This window comes from Littorina saxatilis, linkage group LG12, assembly GCF_037325665.1.
Source record: "Littorina saxatilis isolate snail1 linkage group LG12, US_GU_Lsax_2.0, whole genome shotgun sequence".
NCBI classification, from domain to species: Eukaryota; Metazoa; Mollusca; class Gastropoda; order Littorinimorpha; family Littorinidae; genus Littorina; species Littorina saxatilis.
This window is the reverse complement of record NC_090256.1, coordinates 50,231,867-50,247,916: the sequence shown is the minus strand read 5'-3', so window position 1 is coordinate 50,247,916 and position 16,050 is coordinate 50,231,867. Positions and strand designations below refer to the sequence as shown.

The window sequence follows — 16,050 nt, the reverse complement described above, 5'->3', positions numbered from 1 at the left end:
TCCTAGCCACATTGCCTCTGTTTTATTTTCATTCAGATGTAAATTTGAAATACATGAAAACTGCTTTACTATTAACAGTACTTGTTGGAGATCGTGTTTATCTTTAAGGAACATTGTTACGTCGTCTGCATACATTGCCAATTTTAAAATATATTCCAAATTGGTTTTTGAATGAAATGACGGGAATTTTAAGCCTTTTATATTTGGGTCACTGCGTATCTTAATGGCTAAAAGTTCTAGGCCAAGGACAAAGGCCATCGGTGAAAAATTACATCCCTGACGAATTCCGGTTAATACGTCGAATTCCTCAGAGATCCATCCCATGTAATTGATGCAACTTGTGGTATTATTCGTTAACATTTTTACGGAATTCAAAAAGTTATCACCGAAACCAAATTTTCTAAATGCCCAATACATATAATCTTTGGAAATTGAGTCAAAAGCACGTGAAAAGTCAAGGGCAAGTAAAATGCCTGGTTCATTTTTCTGATTCATAAAATCTGTTACGTCATCAATCAATCGAATAACATCGCTTGATTGTCTCCCTTTAATAAAACCGACTTGATCTTCTGAAATAATATCAGTAATGACAGATGCAAGACGAATTGCTAAACACTTTGCAAATATTTTATAGTCAGTATTTGTTAGCGAAATTGGTCTCCAATTAATTAGGCTGTCCCGTGGTAAATCTTTTCCTTTGTGGAGTAAGGAAATAACTGCTCTTTTTTGTGTAGTCGACATCTCACCGACTTGAAAGGATGTTTGTAAAGAATTGAAAACCATCGTCTTTAGGCTCGGCCAAAAAAACTTCACGAAACTAGCTGTAAGCCCGTCCAAACCTGGCGATGATCCGTTCCTCAATAACTGTAATGCTCTGCCAATTTCGTCAATAGTAAATTCACGGTCCATGTCAACTTTCTGTTCTTGTGTTAACTGTGGAATATTTAATCCATCAACTTCACGTTCAGCTTTATTTTCGTCAAAATCAATATTTTTTCCAAATACATCGTGGTAAAATTTTGTTTGCTCTTTCATTATTTCTTCTTGTGATGTAATCATATTCCCGGAATCATCCATTAATTTGTCCATTATCTTAACGTTTGCTCTTATCTTTTCAAGATTCAGGAAGTAGCGAGTGTTTTTCTCACCCTGTTCAATAAATCTTTCTCGCGATCTTACTTGTGCACTCTTTGCTTCTTGAATATTGAATATTTCAAGTTTGTGCTTTAAATTTTCTCTTTGTGTTAACAAATCCTGATTTTTTGTATCAATTGACAATTTCTTATCTGTTTCGTTAAGTTGCTTTTGCAACATAGATTTATTATCATTGTTTTGCTTATGTTTATTTTTACTAAATCGTATGCAGAATTCCCTTATCTGAATTTTACAGAAATCCCATTTGTCGTGGGGGTTGTCCTCGAAATGATCATTCATATACTGTTCCAAAAACACATTCATTTTGTCAACAAACTCAGAATCACGCAAAAGGCTGTCATTAAATTTCCAATACGAAGGACCTCTTACTATATGTGTTAAATTATAATACATAATTACCATTCTGTGGTCGGTTTGTGCAACTGATTGTATTTTACAATTATTAGAACGGTTCAATACAGCATCACATGCTAAAATATAATCGAGTCTCCTCGCAATAAAAGGTGTCTTGCGAGACCACGTAAACTCTTTATCTTCTGCATGAAACAAACGCCATACATCATTCAAACCTTGTTCATTCAATAAACTCTTAAAATTGTTTACGTCTATTTCACAATGTTTTCCTCCACTTATAATGTCCAAATTATTGTCCAACACACAATTAAAATCTCCGCAAACTATTTTTCTAACATCGTTTTTTTCATTCATATAATTCATGAGAAACTTATAAAATGATCTTCTTTCATTGACAGTTGTGGGACTGTAAACATTGATAATATACAGAATTTCATCATCCAAGTGAACCTTAAGTTCCTGTACTCTTTTAGATTTCTCAACACACTTAACATCATACGGAAAATTCTTTCGGACCAAAATCATTTGGCCCAGGCTGTGGTTCGTTGCAGATGAATAAAATAATTTCCCTCCCCATTCTCTTTCCCATTGATCAACATCTGCCTCTGTAACATACGTCTCTTGTAAACAAATTATATCAAATTGTTGTTTTCTCAAATTGTAAAAAAATGCTTTCCGTTTTGCTCTATTTCGCAAACCGTGGATGTTTACTGTAGAAATCGATAAGGCCGCCATGGCTAAAAATAACTTACATTATACTTGAATCGTGTATCGTGCTCGAAAGTCCGGTTTCTTAATGTCTGTTGTTGCTCAGATGAGTGGGAATTGACATGACAATAGATAATTGTTGGAAATAACTCCGTCGGGTTTGTATTGGTTGCAGAAGAGCTACCTTTTCTTGCAAAACGGCAGACAAACAATGACAGGACCAATCACTAGCAAAGGTGGGGCAGGGATGTAGCTCAGTCGGTAGCGCGCTGGATTTGTATCCAGTTGGCCGCTGTCAGCGTGAGTTCGTCCCCACGTTCGGCGAGAGATTTATTTCTCAGAGTCAACTTTGTGTGCAGACTCTCCTCGGTGTCCGAACACCCCCGTGTGTACACGCAAGCACAAGACCAAGTGCGCACGAAAAAGATCCTGTAATCCATGTCAGAGTTCGGTGGGTTATAGAAACTCGAAAATACCCAGCATGCTTCCTCCGAAAACGGCGTATGACTGCCTAAATGGCGGGGTAAAAAACGGTCATACACGTAAAATTCCACTCGTGCAAAAATCACGAGTGTACGAGGGAGTTTCAGCCCACAAACGCAGAAGAAGACTAGCAAAGGTGTGCTGGAAACACGTGCGTGTCTCCACGTGTTTTGGGCATACCCCTCGCCAGTGATTGGTCCCTTCATTGTTTGTCTGCCGTTTTGCAAGAAAATGTCACTCTCCCACAACCCATACAAACCCGACGGATTAATTTTCGGAATTCGTCAATTGGATGTCCTCCAGATGTGCTAGCTGTTCTTCAGTTCAAGCATTCTAATTGTGGTGTACTGGCAGTGTTTGTCTAGACAGCATTTATTATTAATTTGACAGGATAACAGTTATTATATGACATTGTGTCCAGAAATAAGGATACTGCCGTTGACCACCCCATGGCCCTCCTAACCCCACCCCCTCAACTTTGGGACATCACACAAACTGAAAAACAGATCGGAAAATGGAGAGAATCTTAAGACGGAGGTAAATAAACAGTAACTTTATTGAGTTGTGCTTTAACTAAAGCTTAGAGAGAGAGATAGAGAGAGAGAGAGAGAGAGAGAGAGAGAGAGAGAGAGAGAGAGAGAGAGAGAGAGAGAGAGAGAGAGAGAGAGAGAGAGAGAGAGAGAGAGAGAGAGAGAGAGAGAGAGAGAGAGAGAGAGAGAGAGAGAGAGAGAGAGAGAGAGAGAGAGAGAGAGAGAGAGAGAGAGTTTTGTAAAGTTTTTTTGTTTGGTCTTGGAATATTGTACAGTTTACCGAGGGTTTTGCTACAAGACAAATTTGAATACTTACTGAAGTATAGAAGAAAACTGTAGGAAATGCAGAACAGTTCTTGAGAGTATCATGCTGTTATTTTATAGCCACTTTGATTTGTCCGTGTGTGTGCAGTTGTGTGTGCAATTGTGTGTGTGTGTGTGTGTGTGTGTGTTACTGATGAGTTCGAGCATGTCAACCAGGGTGAATGTATGATTGTTTACACATGTGCTGTATGTTTATAGTTTTTCAGATACACAGGGTTGGTTTATTAAACTGTCATGTAACAAACATTCTTTTGTATTTTCTGCCGAGTTGTGCATGTGAAAACACACACACACACACACACACACACACACACACACACACACACACACACAGGCGCACGCACGTACACATTAACACACACACAGGCGCACGCACGTACACATTAACACACACACACACACACACACACACACGTATGGGTATGTGCATGCATAATTGGCGACAGAAGAGCAGGGGAGTTGATCAAATCGCAGAAAATACATTTGCAGCTTTGGTATTTTTTTCAGTCAAGCACACAGCCATTTATTTTAGAATTTTTTATTGCAGCTTCACAAAACTTCAGGCAGTAACAAATAATGACATGAATGCAATCAAGCAACATAATTCAACAAGTTCAAAGTGTTAGCTGAACAGGTAGGCCATTATAAAATATGCATGTACATCTTTTCACACAAATTGACCTGAATAATAGAACAATTAAAGACACAAAGATAAAATAACATGTTCTACCTCGATTAATCAAAAGAAAATTCAACCCCCCAGAAAAACAAAAAACAACACCACATTTTCTGTGTGAATTATACAAGCGATGAAATATACGTAAAAACAAAAAATCAACAAAACAAATCATTTGCAGCGTGGTTTTCCTTGGTCCTTATGTTTGATCTGCCATGTGATCATTTTGCCCTCTCGCTGATACATACAACTCGAACTTCCCGTTTAACCGATAGCTTGTACATTCTGAACTGAAGTGTTCTACTTTTAAACACATTTCTTTAACAAGCTTTGAACACTTTATGACATAGTACAAAAGTCTACTTGCAAAAGTGGCACACATAGCGTTCACTAGTTTTCAAAGGAATTCAGGTGATCACCATGTGTTTTTCATGTGTGCCCGGTTTGCTCTTCGAAATATGTACTATGTCACAATTAAAGTGTTCAAAACTTGTTAAAGAAATGGATAATTCTCCAGAGCTTGGTACCATTTTTTGACATGCATTTTCAGTCCTTTAAATGAGTATGTTGTATATTAACAAGCAACTAGAATACATTCTCTTTACTTTTGTCGTTAATACTCCAGTTAGGTAACGATACAGACATTCAACAAATACACAGTATATTTTTTGGTCTGTTTTTAAAATGTTAGTATTTAAATCCATGTCGTATCCCCTGGTTTCCATATTTACGCAAGTGATGTATTTTGACACGCTTGTAATGTACTGATCATAGGTGCAAGTATTTTCTATTTTTTTCTCTGCAGACCAAGGATAAATTTGAAACCAGTATCTATCAATGAAATCTATTTGTATAGTTCAGGCATGAAAACAACCGGAGGTGAAAAAAGAGGAAAATAAAGTGGGGGCCGCAGTAGGCCCCCAGTGGGGTCGAGGGGCAACGCCCCTTGTGGGGGCCAGGGGGCAAAGCCCCCTGAAGCTGAAGGGGTTTCAGCATTTCTGAGCCTTAAAATGGGCATATTTATATATATACACAAGCTTTATAAGGCCCCCTGAAACTGAAGGGGCTGTAGGCATTTCAAAATCTGAAATTGTCATACATACGAACAAGCTTGCATGGGGCCCTTGAAAATATAGGGGCTCTAGCTTTTCAAAATATTGAAATGGGTATTAAAATTGTTAGCTTGTATGAGGACCCCTTTGAAAACTTTAACACTAAATTGGAATCTAAAAAGATTATAAAGAATATCAGTATTATTGACACACAATTCTCACAGAAATTTAAGCAAGACAAAGACATGCTCAAACATAGCATTTTGTTGTTCATGTCTGTCATAACATACACACGATTGTTAGTACTTTTAACACACAAACAGTGATGACAACACATATAATCATGCAATTTACTTTGCACAATGCAGCTCCCTTGTAGCTTAATATATCCTCACTTTCATATCCTCAGTCCAATTGATCCAGGGTAGAAATCAGGCTATTTTCAAAAGTTTCATCCAGTCTAGTAAATGTACAATGCAAGGAAGTTCCGCTTGTGGCACTTTGTGTCAAGGTGTGCCTGAAGTGCCACGAACCCACGACTGCCGTACTTCAATGTCTTCGTACATGTATGCGACACAGAATGCCTTGCCTCTCACCTCCACTTTCCTGATAACGTCGCCAATACGACAGCCATCGTATTCTCGGTCAAGCCAGTTCCACCTCCAATCGTTCTTCAGTCCTTCTATGATCCGATTCGCGGCCCCACGCTTATGAAATCGCCACATTTCATCTGTTAGAGGGTCATCGCAAACTTTGGAAACCTCCGAATTTCCAAGAGAAAAATTTGTTCAAGTGCGGCAGGAAGTGAAGAAAGGCTCGAATCGATCCGTTTGCGGACTCGGCAATTTACGGTTTATCCAATTGTCTGTTGAGCAGTGGCGGGGGTAACGCTTGCCACGTCTTTCGTTTTGCCTCTTTCTTTGGGGGGTCTCCTTTTTTTTCCCGGTGGAAATTTAAAAAAAAAAGCGAAAGTGTGACAAAAAAACGGCGGAAATTCCGCTGAAAAGAGAAAGTTTTCATGCCTGATAGTTAAAATGTCTCAATAATTAAACCAAGAACTATTCCCAGCGTAATAATGGTTTTCATTGGTAAACAGCTCTGGGGAAATTGTGCTGAACTCGATCAGCTTTGCAAACTCTGCTGGGGTTCTGCTCATTAGGTGTTGCCGTAAACACTGCATTTTCAGTCAACCTATTCATCAGTGTACAGTGTCATACTGTTCATTCCCAAAGAATGCACCTTGGGAGCCAAAGACAAAAACTGAAGCGCCAAAGTCAGACAACAAAAGCGCGATGGAAGTTGTAAGTCGCTTACTTTGTTCGCTCTACTTTTGTGCTCTCTCAGCTTTCTTAGGTTTGTAAGCTTTTTATTTTGGAATACAAAGTGAGAACTTTTAATGAGAGTCGTTGAGGACTGATTACAGTGTCTCGTCGTGACGGTTGTAACACGCTTTATTCCACTATCCCGGTTTTTTTAAGCCTCGTGCATTTGTCAGATAAGCTTAAATGATAGAAACTTTTAATGTCCATTTTTATTCTACATTAAAAGGAGATATTTCTTTTGGCACCACATCGCATTACTTATGGAACACAATTTAAGTCTCGTAAATTATTCCATAGTGTGGCATTACTATTACACTTAATTATCGTATTTCTGTCAATAATATTCTTATAAGTAATAGGTGTTTGCTGCATTCTACATGAAACGGAATGTTTTCCTTTGACATCACATCTTATTACTTACAAAACATTATCTATTTATCATGAATTATTCTATAATTTGGTAGTAAAGTAAGACGGCTCGGGCTATTTCACTCACCGATGATTAAACAGTCTCGCAGCATGGTCGGGTTAAAGTAAGTACCTGTCTGAGGCAGTTAAGTTAAGTATCAACGAGCACAATTTTGATTACACAAGCAGAGAATTTAAGTACAACCTGGTGCCACCGAAACTGGAGCCATGCGGCTTGCCATGGAAATATTACCATAAAAGGACAAGAAATAATACACAAGTATCACAAAAGTGCATCATAAATAGACACAAAGACAAAAACAAACAAAGAGACAAGACATTGTCCAGCAAAACAAAGGCACGTTCTGTCCGCCACGGGCTGCTTCCAGAGAGGTGAGGTGCAGAATAAACTGTCGAAAGCATAATCAATACATTTAGTCAATCTGTGGGCTTCACAGAATAAAACTGAACGTCCTGCAATTTTTTCTTTAACCAAGACTAGGGAATCATTTATAAGCTGGCCAAAACAACGGAGACAGAGCAGCCATTGCCTTGATAACACAAGCCAAATAAACCCTATTAGCTTAAAACGGATTTTCTTGATTTTTTAGTTTGTTTTCAATCCAAACACAACATTATCCTTATGAATATGTTTTTAGATGCAAGAGAAGATAAAGAATACTATACGACATAATCATTTCTAAATCTTGAAGTGATTTCAATCACAACTTTGATGAACAAACGAATTAATTAACTTTTATGCTTCCGAGCTGAAATGCAATCCCATAGGTCCGATTGAAAATTTCGGTGGCCACAGTGCGGCCTCAACTTGTTTAAGAAACCGGATATAACGTCATCATTTATCAAAAAAATGGTGAGACAATATGCTTTTTGAATGGGATATTACGAAAAAATTCACATGCGAATTTTCATAAAAAATCTGGCCGTTAATGTACGAGCAATCGCTGTGCAAGCACACACACACACACACACACACACACACACACACACACACACACACACACACACACATTCATACACCATCACCTTTGTCTCGTTTTCAAGTCTATCTGAAAACATTTAGTCCAAACTTGTCCAAACGTTAAAACAAAATCCACCCAAAAAATCAAAAGGAGCAACAATAACAACAAAATACACCACAATCAAAAACAGAGACAAATAACAACAAAATACCCTAAAAATCAAAAACAGAGACAAATAACAACAAAATACCCTAAAAATCAAAAACAGAGACAAATAAGAACAAAACACCCCATACGATCAAAAACAGCAACAATAAGAACAAAACACCCCAAAACAAACACTAACAACTCATGTGTGCATTCAGATATCGGGAGACATTTGGTCCATACAAACAGAGACAAAGGGACGTAACAGCATTGGGAATCATTCTAACGCTTTGGAGCAGGGCTGAGATGCACGACAAAGTTACCAACCGGGTGGGAGCCAGCCGCGATGTTGGATTGGTTCGAATTGAGATTTGTTTTGATTTCAACCAATCAGACCCCTCGGTTTGTTATTCTCACCCGTTTGGGTGGCACCCACTTTCGCTTCGTGCACCTTAGCCCGGGTCAGTGTTCAAAGGTACCCCCCCTCCCCCCCCTCCCCCTTCTTCTTCTTGTGGAGTGATGTTTATGTTATCAGGTCTATCACTTATTAGTATGTTCTTACCACAATCAGTCATGCAGATTTGGACGCAATGACTGAAGCACGAAGCAATCATTTTGCGAAGTAGTTTAACGACCTCTGACAACGGCCATGAACTGAACAGTCAACAGTATGAATATAATTAGCTGCGCGCACGTGTGTGACAGAAACAAACAAGGATTATGTTAAAAATCGAAGAGGTGAACTTGATATCGGGTTAACTGAGCAATCATTTGTCGGTGTAAACACAGTGTAGAGCATGAACTATTGTAAACTGAAGAAATGGCACTATTATGCTTCAGGTGCGTTGTTCAAGCACGCCATTTCTGTTCCATTTCATCCAAGGAATGTACACCCGTCCATTGGAAAAGCCAGTATTTTGTTCGCAGGTAATCTGTTACACTCACAGCGTATTCTTATTACGCCTTTTCGATACAGTACCACCTCCCCACACGCCTTGCCTCACCCCCCCCCACCTTGACCATAGCCGTCAGACCTACAGCTCAACACATAACATGGCAAGACATTATCTTGACTCGCAAGTTCTTCAGTCTGGGACCGGAATTTCTGTTGTTGCTGGGTTTTTTTCGTTAGGCAATAAACACACCCAGCACTGATTACTCTCATTGGAAGTTATTTTGCCCCCCCCCCCCCCCCCCCCCATGTTCCATATCTACATCCTTCAGTCCCACCACCACCACTCTCTCCGCATCTCGACAAGGCCGTGACCGTTATAAGTGCTGAGTACTAAAGCACTGACCCCGAGGGTACGCCTGTCCTGAAAGCCTTGAACACTGTCCGCTGTTTCTTTGCAGCGATACACGAGGAAGGCGACATTAGCTAAAAGCGAAACAAGCCCAATATCACATCTCACGAGGTATACTCGCTTTCGAGAAAACAAAGCTCGCAATCCCGTTGGCTGGACCCCGGCGACTCTCGCGATGTCAACCATTCGTACTTTATTCTTGCATGGCTAGCACAAAATCGTTTCATAGCTGCTCTGGCCGTCTCGCCTTCCCTGCCTCCCCCCAACCCTTCCTTCCTCCCTCGCTGTCTTCAATCATCACGCAAAATAAATCTTGGGGTTCTAGAGTTGTGAAAAAAAATGTGCCAGAGAGATCGAAGGAACTTTGGTAACAACTCTCAAGTAATACGGCGCGCCACGTGCGTGCTTTGGAGACACACGGATATCCCAGACGACGGCATTTCTTTCAAGAATAAATCAAACTTTGATGAGGCCCGAGATCTATTGCTGCTAGCTTTCCATTGGGAGGAAGCGACCCGAATTTCCCAGCGATGGGACAATAAAGTAATGTAAATGAAAATGAAAACTAAGGTTAACACACAAAAACATAAATCAACCCTAAAAACAACAACAACAAAAATACAAACGACCATGATTCTTTGCACTTTGATGTAACCAAACACACAAACCAAAATCAAACAATAGCAAATGTATAAATTATCAGTCCAAACAAAAGCCATACAACGAAAACATGATCTAAAGCGTTCAACACAGTCTACACTTCATGTACATCCATGCTATGCCACGTGACCATGACACAAGAAAGACACTATTCACATTGAAGACACTGCCACATGAATGCCGTGTTGTCTTGTACAGGAATAATCTTACATACCAGCTCCTTGAGTATTTCAATACTGGTCCATGAGCACACATATATATACACGGAGTTGCACACCTGATGCAGAACAATCACTGATTATGATCAGTTGGTAATAACCATCTACACCTGATCAGTCTTTACCAAGCGGCTGGGAGGCGTGGGGAAGCAAAAATGGGCTGGATCCAAAATCAATAAATAATTTCGTGATACACGAAACAAAGCAATGTAAAACGAACTGCAAAGAGCCAAGGAAAGATAAATTACAACGTTCTGTCTCCTCGTCAGCAGAAGTCCAACCGTTCTGGCTTTTACTTATGTGTTACACGGGCCCAGAATCTGTGCACTCGCTGTTGTCGTCTGTCCGACCGCTGCACTCCTAGTTCCTAAGTCCATCATGCTGCTCCTCGAAGCATGTGGTCACACCGACATCACGTGATCACACCGATATCACTGTGTGACCACACCGACATCACGTGATCCCACCGACATCATGTGACCACATCGGCATCACGTGACCACACCGACATCATGTGACCATACCGACATCATGTGACCACACCGACATCATGTGACCACACCGACATCATGTTCTCTCAACACAAACAGCCAGCACTATCAGTTTTGATCAGAAGGAAATGTTATTTTGGTTGCTGTTGTTGGGAACCACAAGCGAGAAAGATTTATGGTTGTCTCCTCACACCTGCAGGGATCGTTCCAAGCAACAGCGTGAAGCATCTCGGTTGAGATGTCTCTTGGCGAAAACGTCTCCTACATCACGCTTGCAGAGAAAACCGATTCTTTCGCCAGCTGAGTGCAAGACAACCAATTCTTGCGGCAACTGAGTACAAGACAACCTGCTCTTTTGGCAACTGAGTACAAGACAACCAATTCTTGCGGCAACTGAGTACAAGACAACCTGTTCTTTTGGCAACTGAATACAAGACAACCAATTATTTGGGCAACTGAGTGCAGGACAACCAATTCTTTTGGCAACTGAGTACAAGACAACCAATTCTTTTGGCAACTGAGAGCAAGACAAGCAGTTCTTTCGGCAACTGAGTGCAACACATTCTTTCATAGCTGGTTCTCTCGGGGACTGAGGTCAATCAAAAAAGCTGTGATGCCCAGAATCGATTCAAGATCGTCCAAAACGGCTGCATCTGAAAACAGATCCTAGACTTAAAGAGCACTGCGGGTGTCAAGTCTGAGCAACGAGAGGTAACAGTCTGAGGATGTCTCACTACGCTCCTGGATAGAGTAACTGTTCCACCATCAACTCTGCCTGTTCATATGCTCCAGTGTGTGTGTGTGTGTGTGTGTGTGTGTGTGTGTGTGTGTATGTGTGTGTGTGCGTGCGTGTGTGCGTGCGTGCGTGTGTGCATGCGTGCGTGCGTGTGTGTGTGTGTGTGTGTGTGTGTGTGTGTGTGTGTGTGTGTGTGTGTGTGTGTGTGTGTGTGTGTGTGTGTCATGAAGATGTTGGCCCATGTTTCTCAGCGGCGCCAGATCCAGACACTCAGCAGGTTGGATGACGGCCATCAGATCAGCACGGCACGACGCCTGTCGTAGAAGACGATGTTGCAGACCAGGGGTGGAGGTTGAGGGATGAGCCGTTCAGCAGCCACAGGCCACGATCTTTGTCAAGGGCAGTGTCCTCAGCTCGCTCTGTCCGGTCGCTGCCCGGTAGTGTCCGGTCACCGCCTCTGTCTTCGGGGATGAGCATGGACGTCGCTCACACTGGGCGGAAAAAACCCATCCACATCCGTTTTTTTAATCAAGATCTCTTGTTTCTTGTAACACACACGCAAACGCCCACACGCAAGAAAGCACGCACATACACACACACACGCACACACACACAACAACAACAACAACAACAACAACAACAACAACAACAACAACAACAACAACAACAACAACAACAACAACAAGGCAAGGGACTTGCATGGCATATTGACATTCTTCCACTTCGACACATACACATACTAACATCCTGACTACTTCATGTGCATAGTGAGAAATGATTGATGAACTCATTTGAGTCCGTTAAGAAGTGAATATATCAAAGAACCCCCAGAATATCCCAGAGAGCATCAGAATGCCCAGAGAGCACCAGAATGCACAGAGAGCACCAGAATGCCCAGAGAGCACCAGAATGCCCAGAGAGCACCAGAATGCCCAGAGAGCACCAGAATGCCCAGAGAGCACCAGAATGCACAGAGAGCACCAGAATGCACAGAGAGCACCAGAATGCCCAGAGAGCACCAGAATGCACAGAGAGCACCAGAATGCACAGAGAGCACCAGAGTGCCCAGAGAGCACCAGAGTGCCCAGAGAGCACCAGAATGCCCAGAGAGCACCAGAATGCCCAGAGAGCACCAGAATGCCCAGAGGTAACCCAGGCTGTTGATTTGTGGGATGTGTCTAAGTGGACGATGGTCTTTTCCAGTGTACATTCCTGGACAGATCTGAGATAGTGACCCGCATGTTTCTCAAAGAATTTTTGGTTAAAAAAAACCCTTCACGAAGTCAACTTCCGACTCATTTTAAGGAAGGTCTTCATAACGCAAACTGCACACAAGGCCTAAAAGAGAGAGAGAGAGAGAGAGAGAGAGAGAGAGAGAGAGAGAGAGAGAGAGAGAGAGAGAGAGAGAGAGAGAGAGAGAGAGAGAGAGAGAGAGAGAGAGAGAGAGAGAGAGAGAGAGAGAGAGAGACAGAGAGAGAGAGAGAGAGAGAGATAGAGAGAGAGAGATAGATAGATAGAGAGAGAGAGATAGAGAGAGAGATAGATAGAGAGAGAGAGATAGAGAGAGAGAGATAGAGAGAGAGATAGATAGAGAGAGAGAGAGAGAGATAGAGAGAGAGAGAGAGAGAGAGAGAGAGAGAGAGAGAGAGAGAGACAGACAGGCAGACAGACAGACAGACAGACAGACAGACAGACAAGCAGACAGACAAGCAGACAGACAAGCAGACAGACAGACAGAGGGAGAGTTATTAATACCTGTTTGTTGGAAGAACAATTCCAGCAAGTCGTAGGACACACACGTGACCAAATGGAGCGTGGTTCTAACACTTCAGGATCTGCAGAACGAACAGACACAAGTCAATTCGGGAACATATATAACTTGTTCATATAAGCATTTCTGCTTTTTATCGTTCTTTGCGCTTTTTGTGTGTGTGACGATAATATTAAACTGAACAAAACACTTGTTTAAACCAAATCAGACCAAAGGCCTGGCATAAAAGGACAAGACATTCGCTATTTCGGGTATCATTGTTGAGTATTGTTGTCCAAAGTCGTCCCTATGATGAGTGGTGTGCCTCTAGCAGGTAAAATCGGGGCACAGTTTGGTTTGTCCGAGCTCTTTAACTGAGAATAGACCATGTTCGGAAATAACTTTGTCGGGTTTGTATGGGATGTGAAAGAGTGAATATTCTTGCTTTTAGTGAGTCAAACTTTCCCACATGACATCATAGCCGGGCCAGTCCGTCACTAGCGAGGTGTTTGAAACACGTGGACAGAGAGCACGTGTAGAAAGCTTGCTTCACTAAAAGCAAGAGTATTTACTCGTTTTCAACACGGCCCACGAACCTGACAGAGTTATTTCTGGAAAACGTATATTGTGAATGGCGAACAGCTTAAACACGAAACCAACCTGAAATGTTTATCCTCACTCGCCGGCCTCTGCAGGACCGGTGTTTTCTTAACTTCTGCGTGTGCGACGCCTCAGATGTTGTTCTTTCTGATCGGAGTGTCAGCGACCTTGGCCGTTGATTACCCGACCGTCTCGACCTTGACCCCGCCGACCTTTGCCCCACCGTGGTCAGATCGAGGTAAGGATACTTGTCTCGGTAGTCCGTGACCCACGGAAAGGAGATGGCGCCACCTTCCGGCGTTTCGTCCCGACATCCAATTTCTGCACATAAGGTTAATACCGTGACAGAATTTTTTATTTTAATTTTATTTTTTTAACCTCAGTTGCATGCAGGTTTGGTACTACAATTATTTTTTGCCTTTTTTTTTTCTTTTTTTTCTTCGTGTGTGGCTTGGAGCAAACCTTCTTCATAGGTCTTTTCTTTTCTCAGTCAAATGTGTACATTTTTAAATCAACAAACTTTATTAGTAAACTAATATGTTTAAGTAAATGAATAAAAATAATCATAACATAAATTTATTCCTTTTTTTTATATATTTTTTTTATATCATACATTTCTATCCCGTAAATAACAGTCTCTAAATATTATTATTTCAAACACTCAATTTAAACTTACACTTGTTTTATACCAGTCCCCTGAGGGTTAAATCCCTTTGAAAAATAAATAATATTTCAAGGGGTGTCCCATATCTAAATTTACTTATACACATTTTTCCAATCAAGATTAAATGGGTAAGATACTTAAACATATCATGTGTCAAACCATTCTTATCTCGCACACAAATCAGCACATCTGTTGCTTGTAAAATAATTGCTATGTTGTATCGATCGTAAAACAATGTTTCAACATGCTTCCAGAAATGGTGAATTTTACTGCAATAGAACTTGTTCAATACAATATGGACATTTATCATTATTTGTGAGTCCCATTTTTAAGAGAAGAATATTGGTTGGGTATATATTGTGTATATCTTCCACTGTAATTCTTTTAGTCTGGTTTCTGTTGTTGTCTCTTTTGCATTGAGCCAAACTTTTTCTTCAATATTAATACCAAGTTTGTTCAGCCAAAATCGAACACAGCAGGGTGGACTATATTTCATATCTGTCATAAAATTTCGAAAGTCTCTAGCTTTTAACATAACTTTATCATTAAAATACAATTTCGAAAATTCTTCAGTAACAGCATATACATAATCCGTATTGTTCTTTAAATAACGAGACAACGCCGAGTGAACAACAATGTACTGTAAATAGAGTTCTGGTGAAGTACCAATTAAGTTCTGTAAATTTTGAAATGACAAAATGGAATTGTTTTCTAAAAGGTCATTGACATGTGTTATTCGTGACAGAATTAATCCACCTCTAACTGGTGGGTGTGGTGCACTGAGAGAGTGGGTAGTGTGAACTGATGGGTGTGGTGCACTAAGAGAGTGGGTGGTGTGAACTGAACTGGTGGGTGTGGTGCACTAAGAGAGTGGGTGGTGTGAACTGAACTGGTGGGTGTGGTGCACTAAGAGAGTGGGTGGTGTGAACTGAACTGGTGAGTGTGGTGCACTAAGACAGTGGGTGGTGTGAACTGAACTGGTGGGTGTGGTGCACTGAGAGAGTGGGTGGTGTAAACTGAACTGATCGGTATGGTGTACTAAGAGAGTGGGTGGTGTAAACTGAACTGATCGGTATGGTGCACTAAGAGAGTGGGTGGTGTGAACTGAACTGGTGGGTGTGGTGCAATGAGAGAGTGGGTGGTGTGAACTGAACTGGTGGGTGTGGTGCACTGAGAGAGTGGGTGGTGTGAACTGAACTGGTGGGTGTGGTGCACTGAGAGAGTGGGTGGTGTGTACTGAACTGGTGGGGGTGGTGCAATGAGAGAGTGGGTGGTGTGAACTGAACTGGTGGGTGTGGTGCACTGAGAGAGTGGGTGGTGTGAACTGAACTGGTGGGTGTGGTGCACTGAGAGAGTGGGTGGTGTGAACTGAACTGGTGGGTGTGGTGCAATGAGAGAGTGGGTGGTGTGAACTGAACTGGTGGGTGTGGTGCACTGAGAGAGTGGGTGGTGTGAACTGAACTGGTGGGTGTGGTGCACTGAGAG

At 41.5% G+C, this 16,050-nt stretch overlaps 1 protein-coding gene across 1 annotated transcript in view; it reads right to left on the bottom strand.

The window, feature by feature from the left end:
• Window positions 1-9,352: 9,352 nt before the first annotated feature.
• LOC138982154 (uncharacterized) overlaps window positions 9,353-16,050 on the bottom strand; it is a 75,072-nt gene continuing 68,374 nt past the window's right edge. Inside the window, exons 6-8 of the mRNA XM_070355375.1 lie at window positions 13,962-14,222; window positions 13,307-13,386; window positions 9,353-12,042 (exon numbers count right to left, since the gene is read on the bottom strand). Coding sequence (XP_070211476.1) covers window positions 11,920-12,042; window positions 13,307-13,386; window positions 13,962-14,222 — 464 coding nt within the window. The 3' untranslated portion in view covers window positions 9,353-11,919. The remainder of the gene's footprint in view (window positions 12,043-13,306; window positions 13,387-13,961; window positions 14,223-16,050) is intronic.